The sequence below is a fragment of the Lissotriton vulgaris genome, chromosome 12 (genome assembly GCF_964263255.1).
Source record: "Lissotriton vulgaris chromosome 12, aLisVul1.2, whole genome shotgun sequence".
Classification (NCBI taxonomy): domain Eukaryota; kingdom Metazoa; phylum Chordata; class Amphibia; order Caudata; family Salamandridae; genus Lissotriton; species Lissotriton vulgaris.
The window spans coordinates 186,359,158-186,373,690 of record NC_141700.1 but is presented as its reverse complement, the minus strand read 5'-3'; the positions used below and the strand labels follow the sequence as shown (position 1 = coordinate 186,373,690).

Below are 14,533 nucleotides of genomic sequence, written 5' to 3'. Positions count from 1 at the left end.
AAAAAGTTTCAGAGCTCCGTCCATCATCTCCTTGTGTTTGTTTTGTTCGCCCTAAGTTGACAGTGTGTGCCCAGATTTGGGTCCCTTGCTCACTTTGCCACTGGATTCAAGCTAGCCTGGCTGATGAAGGATGTTACCCAGAAACCGGTCCCATTTTGCTTGTTTCCGGTTCAGGGAAGACCTGGCTTGGCAGTTTGGGCTGGACTGTTCCCATGAGGCACAGGGTCAAGACTGATTTGCATATGGCTGGGTTTGATCTGAGGTGGCAAAGTGAGCTAAAGAATGGTGATGGATTCAACCCAGATCTGTGACTGGGGGTGAGTGTCTGAAAAGATTCAGTGCTCCGTCCATCATCTCCTTGTGTTTGCTTTATATCTACAATGTTCATTCAAAGTGTTCAATTACCTCGAACAGTTGTGCTTCACAGCTTTAACAGAAAGAGAACATTGTTTGTACCCTGAATATGTGATGGTTTGGATAGGTACATATATTCCTAGTTTTGACCAAAGAAAGTTGCAAAAGTGCTCATAGGCCTGTGAAATGAAATTAAATGAAAATTATATGAAATAAATATTTATTAAGGGCATGGCTCCCTCGGGGCATCCCAGCGCTCACAGCGGTAAACAATAGACACCACCACCACATTAGGAGAAAAACCAGGTTTTTAGAAGTTTAGGAAAGGTCAAATGATTAGATTCCCTGCATAGTCGAAGTGGAAGAGTATTCCACATTCTGGCAGCATTGTAAGAAAACGGGCGGCTACCACTTCTAGCCTTTTTGATCCTGGGGACTACGGCAAGATGAAGGTCGTCCAAACGCAGGCCTCTATTCGCGAGGTAAGGCAGGATAATAGAATAATTGATGGACGGTCCCTTCCCTGCTAGTGTCTTGTGGACAATTCTCATGGACTTAAATTTAACTCTCTCCTGAATAGGGAGCCAGTGAAGAGATTTCAGGGCTGGCTTCGTAGATTGACATTTCGGAATGGCAAGAAGCATCTGCACTGCACAATTCTGCACCGTCTAGAGTTTTGAGATGGTAGCACAAGGGGCTCCTAAATAGAGAACATTCCCATACGCAAGGCGAGAAAGAATGAGAGCCTGGACCATAAGCCATGCTGGTAATCGTGATACGCATGTGATTTTAAAAAACGGTGAGAACTTACTGGGACAGTAGGGATATTCTGTGTTTTTAGAGTTTGACCTGAAAGTAACATAGCAACATGTTACCCATATGTAATAGTGCCAATACATACAAACAATTCTGACTGTGCTCAAGCTTACTCGTTTCAAAACGACCAACATGACTTTTTAAGCATGAGGACACAGTACTCACCTGCGGTACAAAAGGGGGTGGTGATGGACGGAGCATCTGAATCAATCAAACACTCACACCCAGTCAAAAGATCTGGGTTTAATCCATCACCGTTCTTTAGCCCACTCTGCGACCCCAGTACTCACCTGAGCTTTTTTTATGAAGGTCTAACTTGGGAAATATTAACCTAGCAGATACGATTTTGCAACTCGCCTGTTTATTTTATTTTAGTTTATTTTCCTTTCAATTTTTGCTCACGCTCACAATACATTTTCGTATGGTCACCAGCTTAAGGCACGAGCACGAGAAAACTTCGATATTACTCAAATGACTATCCCATATCGACAGGATAGACACAGGTCTATGATCAATTTTGCAACTTTTTTTGGTACAACAAGGAATATGTATACCTATCCAAACCGTCACGTATTTATGGGACAAACACTGTTCTCTTTCTGTAACAGCTGCGAAGCCAAACTATTTGGTGTAATTGAACACTTTGCATGAATCATTTGATATTTAATAATGTAATTTCTTTCCACCATTGACACAAAGTTGATTTTGATTGTATGATATATAATTAATGTACCCGAAAAAAAGAATCTTAAGTTTCTTCTATGTTTTAGGATTAATCGCGTATTTAAGTTATGAACACATGAATATGATCATTTTAACTTCAATGGAAGTTATTTCATGAACAAAGTTTAAAAATTCAAGAAGAATAACCAAAATAAATAAGAAATTATTTATGTGAGAAGCTTTCCACTTTTTGAAGAACTTATCTAAAAACTATTTTGAGTGGGAATTGGGGACACCCTCCAGACCTTGGTGAAAGCGCATTTATGCCATGATGCATTGGGCCAGGGACAGACTGATTTGCATATAGCCATGTTCTGAGCTGGGATGGTGCAGTGAGCTAAATAACGGTGATGGATCAAGCCCTGATCTTTGGACTGGGTAAGAGTGGTCTGCTTAACTCAGACACTCTGTTCATCACCGCCCCCTTTTCTGAATCAATTTTGGCCACTATAGGTGTGGCAGGGTATACTCAGACATGAGTCCCTTGCTCACTGCACCATCAGGATTCAAGCAAGCCGGGCCGACGACGACTGAAATGCCAGAAACCGGTCCCCGGAAGCTTGTCTCCTTTCTGGTGAAGAATTGGCTTGGTAGTTTAGTCTGCCCTGTTCCCATGATGCACTGGGCCAGGGACAGACTGATTTGCATATAGCCATGTTCTGAGCTGGGATGGCGCAGTGAGCTAAATAACGGGGATGGATCAAGCCCTGATCTTTGGACTGGGTAAAAGTGGTCTGCTTAACTCAGACACTCTGTTCATCACCACCCCCTTTTCTGAATCGACTTTGACCACTATGGATTTGGCAGGGTATACTCAGACATGAGTCCCTTGCTCACTGCACCATCAGGATTCAAGCAAGCCGGGGCGACGACGGCTGAAATGCCAGAAACCGGTCCCCGGAAGCTTGTCTCCTTTCTGGTGAAGAATTGGCTTGGTAGTTTAGTCTGCCCTGTTCCCATGATGTACTGGGCCAGGGACAGACTGATTTGCATATAGCCATGTTCTGAGCTGGGATGGTGCAGTGAGCTAAATAACGGTGATGGATCAAGCCCTGATCTTTGGACTGGGTAAAAGTGGTCTGCTTAACTCAGACACTCTGTTCATCACCACCCCCTTTTCTGAATCGATTTTGGCCACTATAGGTGTGGCAGGGTATACTCAGACATGAGTCCCTTGCTCACTGCACCATCAGGATTCAAGCAAGCCGAGCCGACGACGGCTGAAATGCCAGAAACCGGTCCACGGAAGCTTGTCTCCTTTCTGGTGAAAAATTGGCTTGATAGTTTAGTCTGCCCTGTTCCCATGATGCACTGGGCCAGGGACAGACTGATTTGCATATAGCCATGTTCTGAGCTGGGATGGCGCAGTGAGCTAAATAACGGTGATGGATCAAGCCCTGATCTTTGGACTGGGTAAGAGTGGTCTGCTTAACTCCGGCACTCTGTTCATCACCACCCCCTTTTCTGAATCGACTTTGACCACTATGGGTTTGGCAGGGTATACTCAGACATGAGTCCCTTGCTCACTGCACCATCAGGATTCAAGCAAGCCGGGCCGACGACGGCTGAAATGCCAGAAACCGGTCCCCGGAAGCTTGTCTCCTTTCTGGTGAAGAATTGGCTTGGTAGTTTAGTCTGCCCTGTTCCCATGATGTACTGGGCCAGGGACAGACTGATTTGCATATAGCCATGTTCTGAGCTGGGATGGTGCAGTGAGCTAAATAACGGTGATGGATCAAGCCCTGATCTTTGGACTAGGTAAGCGTGGTCTGCTTAACTCAGACACTCTGTTCATCACCACCCCCTTTTCTGAATCGATTTTGGCCACTATAGGTGTGGCAGGGTATACTCAGACATGAGTCCCTTGCTCACTGTACCATCAGGATTCAAGCAAGCCGAGCCGACGACGGCTGAAATGCCAGACACCGGTCCCCGGAAGCTTGTCTCCTTTCTGGTGAAGAATTGGCTTGGTAGTTTAGTCTGCCCTGTTCCCATGATGCACTGGGCCAGGGACAGACTGATTTGCATATAGCCATGTTCTGAGCTGGGATGGCGCAGTGAGTTAAATAACGGTGATGGATCAAGCCCTGATCTTTGGACTGGGTAAGAGTGGTCTGCTTAACTCAGGCACTCTGTTCATCACCACCCCCTTTTCTGAATCGACTTTGACCACTATGGGTTTGGCAGGGTATACTCAGACATGAGTCCCTTGCTCACTGCACCATCAGGATTCAAGCAAGCCGGGCTGACGACGGCTGAAATGCCAGAAACCGGTCCCCGGAAGCTTGTCTCCTTTCTGGTGAAGAATTGGCTTGGTAGTTTAGTCTGCCCTGTTCCCATGATGTACTGGGCCAGGGACAGACTGATTTGCATATAGCCATGTTCTGAGCTGGGATGGTGCAGTGAGCTAAATAACGGTGATGGATCAAGCCCTGATCTTTGGACTGGGTAAGAGTGGTCTGCTTAACTCAGACACTCTGTTCATCACCACCCCCTTTTCTGAATCGATTTTGGCCACTATAGGTGTGGCAGGGTATACTCAGACATGAGTCCCTTGCTCACTGCACCATCAGGATTCAAGCAAGCCGAGCCGACGACGGCTGAAATGCCAGAAACCGGTCCCCGGAAGCTTGTCTCCTTTCTGGTGAAAAATTGGCTTGGTAGTTTAGTCTGCCCTGTTCCCATGATGCACTGGGCCAGGGACAGACTGATTTGCATATAGCCATGTTCTGAGCTGGGATGGTGCAGTGAGCTAAATAACGGTGATGGATCAAGCCCTGATCTTTGGACTGGGTAAGAGTGGTCTGCTTAACTCAGACACTCTGTTCATCACCACCCCCTTTTCTGAATCGATTTTGGCCACTATAGGTGTGGCAGGGTATAATCAAACATGAGTCCCTTGCTCACTGCACCATCAGGATTCAAGCAAGCCGGGCCGACGACGGCTGAAATGCCAGAAACCGGTCCCCGGAAGCTTGTCTCCTTTCTGGTGAAGAATTGGCTTGGTAGTTTAGTCTGCCCTGTTCCCATGATGCACTGGGCCAGGGACAGACTGATTTGCATATAGCCATGTTCTGAGCTGGGATGGTGCAGTGAGCTAAATAACGGTGATGGATCAAGCCCTGATCTTTGGACTGGGTAAGAGTGGTCTGCTTAACTCAGACACTCTGTTCATCACCATCCCCTTTTCTGAATCGATTTTGGCCACTATAGGTGTGGCAGGGTATACTCAGACATGAGTCCCTTGCTCACTGCACCATCAGGATTCAAGCAAGCTGGGCCGACGACGGCTGAAATGCCAGAAACCGGTCCCCGGAAGCTTGTCTCCTTTCTGGTGAAAAATTGGCTTGGTAGTTTAGTCTGCCCTGTTCCCATGATGCACTGGGCCAGGGACAGACTGATTTGCATATCGCAATGTTCGAGGTGGGATGGGGCAGAGAGCTAAATAACGGTGATGGATCAAGCCCTGATCTTTGGACTGGGTAAGAGTGGTCTGCTTAACTCAGACACTCTGTTCATCACCACCCCCTTTTCTGAATCGATTTTGGCCACTATAGGTGTGGCAGGGTATACTCAGACATGAGTCCCTTGCTCACTGCACCAACAGGATTCAAGCAAGCCGGGCCGACGATGGCTGAAATACCAGAAACCGGTCCCCGGAAGCTTGTCTCCTTTCTGGTGAAGAATTGGCTTGGTAGTTTAGTTTGCCCTGTTCCCATGATGCACTGGGCCAGGGACAGACTGATTTGCATATATCCATGTTCTGAACTGGGATGGTGCAGTGAGCTAAATAACGGTGATGGATCAAGCCCTGATCTTTGGACTGGGTAAGAGTGGTCTGCTTAACTCAGACACTCTGTTCATCACCACCCCCTTTTCTGAATCGATTTTGGCCACTATAGGTGTGGCAGGGTATACTCAAACATGAGTCCATTGCTCACTGCACCATCAGGATTCAAGCAAGCCGGGCCGACGACGGCTGAAATGCCAGAAACCGGTCCCCGGAAGCTTGTCTCCTTTCTGGTGAAGAATTGGCTTGGTAGTTTAGTCTGCCCTGTTCCCATGATGCACTGGGCCAGGGACAGACTGATTTGCATATAGCCATGTTCTGAGCTGGGATGGTGCAGTGAGCTAAATAACGGTGATGGATCAAGCCCTGATCTTTGGACTGGGTAAGAGTGGTCTGCTTAACTCAGACACTCTGTTCATCACCACTCCCTTTTCTGAATCGATTTTGGCCACTATAGGTGTGGCAGGGTATACTCAGACATGAGTCCGTTGCTCACTGCACCATCAGGATTCAAGCAAGCTGGGCCGACGACGGCTGAATTGCCAGAAACCGGTCCCCGGAAGCTTGTCTCCTTTCTGGTGAAGAATTGCCTTGGTAGTTTAGTCTGCCCTGTTCCCATGATGCACTGGGCCAGGGACAGACTGATTTGCATATAGCCATGTTCTGAGCTGGGATGGGGCAGAGAGCTAAATAACGGTGATGGATCAAGCCCAGATCTTTGGACTGGGTAAGAGTGGTCTGCTTAACTCAGACACTCTGTTCATCACCACCCCCTTTTCTGAATCGATTTTGGCCACTATAGGTGTGGCAGGGTATACTCAGACATGAGTCCCTTGCTCACTGCACCATCAGGATTCAAACAAGCCGGGCCGACGACGGCTGAAATGCCAGAAACCGGTCCCCGGAAGCTTGTCTCCTTTCTGGTGAAGAATTGGCTTGGTAGTTTAGTCTGCCCTGTTCCCATGATGCACTGGGCCAGGGACAGACTGATTTGCATATAGCCATGTTCTGAGCTGGGATGGTGCAGTGAGCTAAATAATGGTGATGGATCAAGCCCTGATCTTTGGACTGGGTAAGAGTGGTCTGCTTAACTCAGACACTCTGTTCATCACCACCCCCTTTTCTGAATCGATTTTGGCCAGTATAGGTGTGGCAGGGTATACTCAGACATGAGTCCCTTGCTCACTGCACCATCAGGATTCAAGCAAGCCGGGCCGACGACGGCTGAATTGCCAGAAACCGGTCCCCGGAAGCTTGTCTCCTTTCTGGTGAAGAATTGGCTTGGTTTTTTAGTCTGCCCTGTTCCCATGATGCACTGGGCCAGGGACAGACTGATTTGCATATAGCCATGTTCTGAGCTGGGATGGTGCAGTGAGCTAAATAATGGTGATGGATCAAGCCCTGATCTTTGGACTGGGTAAGAGTGGTCTGCTTAACTCAGACACTCTGTTCATCACCACCCCCTTTTCTGAATCGTCCAAACTGGAATGGCATGGTGAGCAATCCGATGGATTCAGGCCCAGATCTCTGTACTGAGGTGAATGTATGACATTGTTCTGCATTCTGTCCATCAATAGTTCTTTTTGCAATTTTCACCCCGAGTGGGACGGGTATGCTCAGATGTGAGTTCAGTGCGCTCCATGCCACTGGAATCAAGCTATCCTGGCTGCAGAGGCGTGAAACCCAGAAACCGGTCCTAGGATACTTGTTTCCAGTCCAGGGAGGACCTGGCCTGGCATTTCGGGCTGGACTGTTCCCATTGGGTGCAGGGTCAAGACTGATTTGCATATGACTGGGTCCAAACTGGAATGGCATGGTGAGCAAACAAACAATGGATTTAGACCCACATCTCTGTACTGGGGTGAATATAATACATTGTTCAGCATTCTGTCCATCAATAGTTCTTTTTGCAATTGTCACCCGGATGGGACAGGTATGCTCAGACATGAGTCCCGTGCTCTCCATGCCACTGGAATCAAGGTATCTTGGCTGAAGAGGGGTGAAACCCCAAAACTGGTCCTTGGATTCTTGTTTCCAGTCCAGAGATGACCTGGCCTGGAAGTTCAGGCTGGACTGTTCCCATTGGGCGCAGGGCCAAGACTGATTTGCATATGGCTGGGTCCAAACTGGAATGGCATGGTAAGCAAACAAACAATGGATTTAGGTCCAGATCTCTGTACTGGGTGAATGTATGACATTGTTCTGGATTCTGTCCATCAATATTTTCATTTCATTTCATAAAGCTTTATTAGGAACAAGAAACAAGTCCATAAAAGCACAACATACAAAATACAGTTAAAAAAAAACGGTGGCCATACTAACGCAAACGAATACAGATAGGTTAATAATAGTTAAAACTGCATACTTTTCCTAGCATTAATTGCTTTTAAAAGGAAGGTAGCTGTGTAAAAACAGACATCAGTGTGATGAAGGTTAAAAAGCAGCCTCATGGAGTCTTTTACAGTCCTAACTCCAAACTTTACAAACATAGGTTTAAGATAAGCAATCCGCAAGTATTTATACAGTTGACAAAACAAAAGAAAGTGCATAGTGCTTTGTAAACAAATGTTATCACATGGGCAGGGGTCAACAGGGGGTGAACGCTGTTGTGGGAAGGCCACTAAATTGTGGACTATCCCAGTTCTCAATCTGGTCAACACATACCGGTGGGCCTTCCAAGTCACCTGCGATAAGTACGGTTGATAGCCCAAAAAATCATTTAAATCATGGTATAGAATGTAAGAGGAAAGTTCAACACTGTCTTGGTGCCGTCTGTTAGCTTGGTGATTTAAAAAAGAGTTCTTGATTTCATGTTTGGCTAGATCAGAGGCACCACAATGGTCAGTAAAAACATCCAGGCCAAAACCCTCCCGAAAACTGTCCACGTTATATTTTAGCCATGGGATCCTTTGATAGTTATCCAGGGACAAGCAATCGGATATAATTGATCTACACAATGACGTCTCTTCTTTCATCCATATCAAGCGCCAAAGCATAAGTGGTCTCAGGAGAATCAAATCGGAATGATGGAAAATACCCAATTCCTTGTGCACTAAAACGTTGGAAACTGAGCTGGGTAGACACTAAAAAGTCTCTTTAGAAAAGTATTCTCCTCTACTTGAAGCGGTCCCACCGGGGCGTAGCCCCAGATACCCGCTCCGTACAAGGCCGTAGATAGGCATCGGGACTGAAATATTTTAAGCATGTCATAGACACGCCTCTCACCCATCCATCAATAGTTCCTTTTGACATATGGGTCCTGGCGGGAGACTTTAACATGTTTCTGCTAGAACCAGCAGAGCTTCCCCCATGGCAAGAAGAAGATATGCTTGGGACATCCTAGATGTTGTCCTGGGGAATAGAAAGAAGGACAAGGCCAGTGAGAAATGTGTCACAAATCTTAACCCTTTAGGCCTTAGAACCGTAAATGGAAGAGGCGTTCTGGATCTACCTGCGTTCTGCATGTATACCATGAGCTTGTGCGCCTCGTTAATCAATTATATCTGGTTATCTATGCAGCATTTTCCACAGACAAGAAACTTGTAATTTTCCAGTCCATCACTTTCTGACCAGCGATCATACATGGTTAATTTACGCTCTCTCCAGGGAAACTTCTAAACACCCACAAATTTAAAGAATTGGTATCGAGGAAGGTGTCAGTCAACTTCAAAGAATAAAATCGTTGACAACTCATTCATCGGTAAATATGGAAGAACTGAGGGAAGCCCTACAACAAGGACCCCAGCATTCATCTACATCACTCATAAATTGGTCGCAGTTCCTGACAAATTTCATTGACAAGTTAATTGACAAGGATCGTGGGGCAGAAAGCACGCAAACAAGAATCCGTGTCCCGGCACTGAGAGCTCTTAAACAAAAACTGAACAAGATCTCAAGATCAAATCATAATAACAGACCCGCCCGTCTAAGAGTAAAAGGAATCCAGAATGAAAGGAAGTCCTACAGAGCAAAAGTATTGGAAATTGCCCAGCAAAACAAAGAAACAGTGTGGATCAAAATCTATGAGGCCTTGAAAATAAAAAGTCTGCAAAAGTTTCGAGGCAGGTCCAGAAAAGATCAAACAAAAATAACTTGAAATTTCTGCCACAAAGGCCTTAATACTCAAAACTCAATCCAGCTTTAGGCAAGGCCATGGCACAGAGGATACCTGATCATCTTCTCTCTGATCAATCCGCGTCCCTGCACTGAGAGCTCTTAAACAAAAACTGAACAAGCTCTCGAGATCAGCTCATAATAACAGACCCACCCTTCCAAGAGCGGAGGGAATCCAGAATAAAAGGAAGTACTACAGAGCAAAAGTATTGGAAATTGCCAAGCAAAACAAAGAAACAGTGTGGATCGAAATCTATGAGGGATAAAAAAAAAACTCAGCACAAGTTTGAAGACAGGTCCAGAAAATATCAAACAAAAAGAACTTGAATGTTCTGCCAGCCATTTCAGGTGCCAAGTGGAAGGATCCTACCTCCAATTTCTGCAACACTGCTGAAGAAGGACCCAACCTTGATCCCACGTCAGCCTTCCTGACGCTGTGCGTTCACCCCAATTACGGCTGGAATTCAGACTCTGTAAACAATCGCTTATGCTGAAAGCTCGGTTTTTGGCATATAACGCAAATTGTAAGGATGCCCCCACAGGATCCCTCAAAGAATGATAAGACAAGGCACCCAAGAAAAAAAGAACTCCAGAGGGATCCCTAGAAGGGCACAGGAGTTGTGTGTTTTTAAACCCGTAAACTGTATAAATATGTTTCCTTTGTTCTAACAGGCATGCTCATTTGTCAACCAAAGTTTAATTCAAGTTTGATATACAGTCTCTATAATCAAGTTATGTTCTTTCTTAAATGTAATGAACCATTAAAAATGACTAGTTACTTACATATCATACACACAGACCAATTAATAATGATGTTAAGAGGCTGTTCTGCATTCACCAAGGTTTTTCACTTGAAATTATATTGCCTATTTTTAATTAGCATTTTAGCAGTGATTATTTAAGAATTTTAATCCCATGAAAAGATTTGTATCCCCTTCAATTTGAATGAGTTGGCGTTTCAGTCAAAGTGGTTTTGTTTTTCAGCTTGTGATCACTGCTGACTCACTGGCGCCACTTAGTGGCCATCTCAATCCAACTCAGCATAGCATTTAGACACTTAGGGCCATATGTATGAAGCTATTTTCGATTCGCAAAGTCCGAAATTCGCCGAATTTCGGCCTTTGCGAATCGGAAACGGCCATTTTTGCACATTTGCAATGTATGAAAAAGTAGCAAAATAAGGAATTGCAAAATTTTGCGATTCCTTATTTTGCCATAGCATTTAAGGAATCGCAATTTTGCGATTCCTTAATTGCTATGTAAGAAGCTTTTTTCTCTTGCGAATTTGGTTTAAGGAATCGCAATTTACAACCAACTGAAAGTTGGTGGTAAATTGCGATTCCTTTTCAATAAGCACAAATTGGCATTTTTCATTGTGGAATGTGACGCACATGCATGCCCTTAGGGCATGTATGTGCGCCATATGCGCACACATGTCTTTTTCAGGGGTGCAGCAGGGTGTTCTTGAGACACCCCCTGCACCCTTGAAAAATCGCACAATTTGCGATTAGCAAATTGCGATTAGCAAATTTCCCCTTCATTCCTATGGGCCTCCTGGCCCATAGAAATGAATGGGAAGTATTCCTTATTTGCGAATTCGCAATTTGCGAATTCGCAAATAAGGAATAGTAAGGAATCGCTAAAATTCCTAGATTACCTACATACATACCGTTTTGCGAATTCTAAATAGCGATTCCTTAAGATTCGCTATTTAAAATTCGTAAAACGGAAGTATTATACATATGGCCCTTAATTAATTTGACGAGAACCTTAGCACATCTAAGGCAAACGGGCACCTTAGACATGAGTTGCGTGTTTGAAGAGGCAGGCAGAGACTTCAGTAATTATTTCCTCTTCAATAATTAGGAGCCTGCAATGCCCCATCATCTCCCCTAGGGCCCAAGTCATGGCAAAAAGAAAACCAGTCACTGGGAAGATCAAATTTGCATTTGCAAGGAAACGAGCAGGTAGGCCGTCTAGAATTCTGACACTTGAGGATCTCCGTCGAATTCTGCTGAGTAAAACTCCCTGAGCTCTTCCCACCCCTAAAAACCGCAGCACCTTCCTCTGGCACCAAGAGTGGCCAGGACAACTCTGCACCCAGACTTCTCGAGCCAGGTAAAATTGAACTAACTGCTGTGACTTGGTCCGAGGACCACCATCACCTTTAACCTTCTTCGGTACCAGGCAACTCGACCTGCAAGTGACCGACTGTCACTAGTGCTTTATCCCATTTATCACAATGCTAAAGTTTTGCAGTATTGTTTTGCATGATTCAATTTTGCTTTTGAAATGCATACCTCTGGTTATACTTTTCTGATTGACTTTCATTTTGGTGTCTACATTTAATTAAAGTTCTGCTTTATGTTTATAAATTGGTGTTGGATTTCTTTAGTTTCATGTCAAATACTTTCTGCCCCTGTTAGTACTCTGATATTTTTAACACGTGTTCCTTTAGTTAAGCCTGGGTGATTTTTGCCACTCTACCAGGACTGAGCTAAGTATTTAATATTGTGAATCCAAGGACCATCTTTGGGTTATTGTGAGAGTATTGCACGGTGAAGCCTAACCAACATCACCGCATAATACTCCACCATCCTACACCAAGCGTTAAATGTGTTATTAGGGCTGCTGCTAGTTACTTGTCCAAAGGGTTGGCCATATGATACCTCCATAATTATATGACCAGCTTTTTAACTCAAAGGCCAAGTATAGTCCAAGAAAATAATGTTTTAAATGAAACAATATTTTTAAAGTATAAATAAAGCCTTTGGAGTTCTAGCACTGTTTTAAAAAAGTGTGTTTAATATCTATGGGGGGTTCAAACCTGAAGTATTTCATTAAAGAAACTGAATGAACATTTGGCTAGATCCACGGTCTATATTACTAAATTATATATTATCTGGATGGGTATTGGTAAATGCAAAGTTGGGCCTCCTATATGTGGATCATATTAATCAATCTTTTCTAATACAGCAGTGTATTATAGTTTACCAATTATCACGCATTTTCTTTCTCATGGTTTTTCTTCACAGATGCAACATGAAAGTGTAAATACTACTGAGCATCTGAGATAATTTTTCATTTTTGAGTTGGGGACAAAAAAAGTAATCAACTGAGTTTCACCAAAAATACTTGCAAAAACAGTAAGGCTGACACAACCAGCAGATTCTCCAAATATGGAAATTATTTTATTACATTTTCCAAAGGCTTTGGAAGCTCTTACTCAAATGGGATGATTTTCCGTTATCACACAACAACAAATCAAAACATTAATTTTTACATATGTGATTAAAAAAATATATATATATATTAGAGAGCTTCTGAAATAAAGTAGGTTAATAACGGTGAAGACACAAACTATGAATTGAGTTTAGGCAAATATACTTGCCATTGCAGACACACTGAATCCTCCTGCAGATTCTCCAAATATGGTGACAGACTTCGGATCCCCTCCAAAAGGTTCAATGTTTTCCTGGACCCACTGCAGAGCGGCCACTTGATCCAGGAATCCCCAGTTACCACGAGCATGTTCATTCCCAGTACTGAAGGACAAAAACAATTCTGGGTAAGATCATTTGTCAATTTCTTTTTACTCATAAATGTATTCCTGATGTTATTCACTGAATTTCTTTCCTCAGTGGGAAAACATGAATTGTGGCCAATGTGACTAAAGTAGCAAACCATATTCACTAAATTAAATTAATTTAGTGTAATAACCAGTTTGTTATCTTAATTAGTGCATCAAGTAAGTATTGATGAATGCAGTGACGGAGCACAAAAGCTAATACAATGGTCGACGTCCTATTTGCCCTTAAGTTTGCATTTGCTGCAGGGGGTAGATTTACAAGCCCCTTGTGCTGCCAGTACATCACTTTTTGTGACACACTGGCAGCGCACTTCTCTGCCCCATATTTACAAGGACAGGAAAAGCCACCCACCCTTTTAAATATGCCCCTTTACACATAGCACTTTGCATGAAAGGGGCGTTCCATGGGTGTTGCTGTGGGTGTTTCCACTAACACCCATGGAACCAGACACATTTCCAGATTTACGAGGAATAGTAAACCTTGGAATGCGTCAGTATGCTACGCCACCCTAGGGGTGGCGTAGCGAGGTGCAACGAGAAGAAATGTTTTCATTTTGCTTCGATGTTTTCCTCTTTCAATGTGTGCTGCATTCTACAGCACGCATTGGAAGAGGAAAATGCCCCTTCCTGCACCAAAATAATCTCCCCATGGTGCAGGCATCCTTGCACCATGGTGCAAGGGTGCCTGTGCATGGCAGCTGTTTTTACGCCAGTGCAGGGGAGATCACAGGAATGCGACGTATCATTGTAAATATGTCACATTCATGTGCTCTGAAAGTACTGCAGCGAGGCGCAGACAAAGGGCTTGCAGTGTCGTGTTGCAGCACTTTCTTGTAGATCTGCACCCAGGTTTCTATTTACTTTGCAGCAGGTGTCACCTAAAAAAGCATATCATATAAACAAGTAATAAAACAGGTGGACAGGGAAAAAGTAATAGCGTTTCCACTATTCAATATCTTAACAACAGGTCTGATCAAAAAAAGGACCTATTTTATTTTTATTTCTTCTTAAAACCATTCACAGAAACAAGTTATGTTATGTTATGTTATGTTAAAGGTATTTGGTACCGCGCACATACACCAATTGGTTTTTTGGCGCTCGGAGACTAGTGGGCAAAGGACACAGGGGAGTGGGGGCAGCTAGTCATA

At 44.3% G+C, this 14,533-nt stretch overlaps 1 protein-coding gene across 3 annotated transcripts in view; it reads right to left on the bottom strand.

Moving 5' to 3' along the window:
- The window catches only part of LOC147673797 (fatty acyl-CoA hydrolase precursor, medium chain-like), a 342,888-nt gene that overhangs the window by 195,089 nt on the left and 133,266 nt on the right, over nucleotides 1-14,533 (bottom strand). For all 3 annotated transcript variants that reach the window (XM_086947712.1, XM_086947714.1, XM_086947713.1), the window contains exon 6: nucleotides 13,188-13,341. In XM_086947712.1, the coding sequence (XP_086803838.1) occupies nucleotides 13,188-13,341 (154 nt within the window). The remainder of the gene's footprint in view (nucleotides 1-13,187; nucleotides 13,342-14,533) is intronic.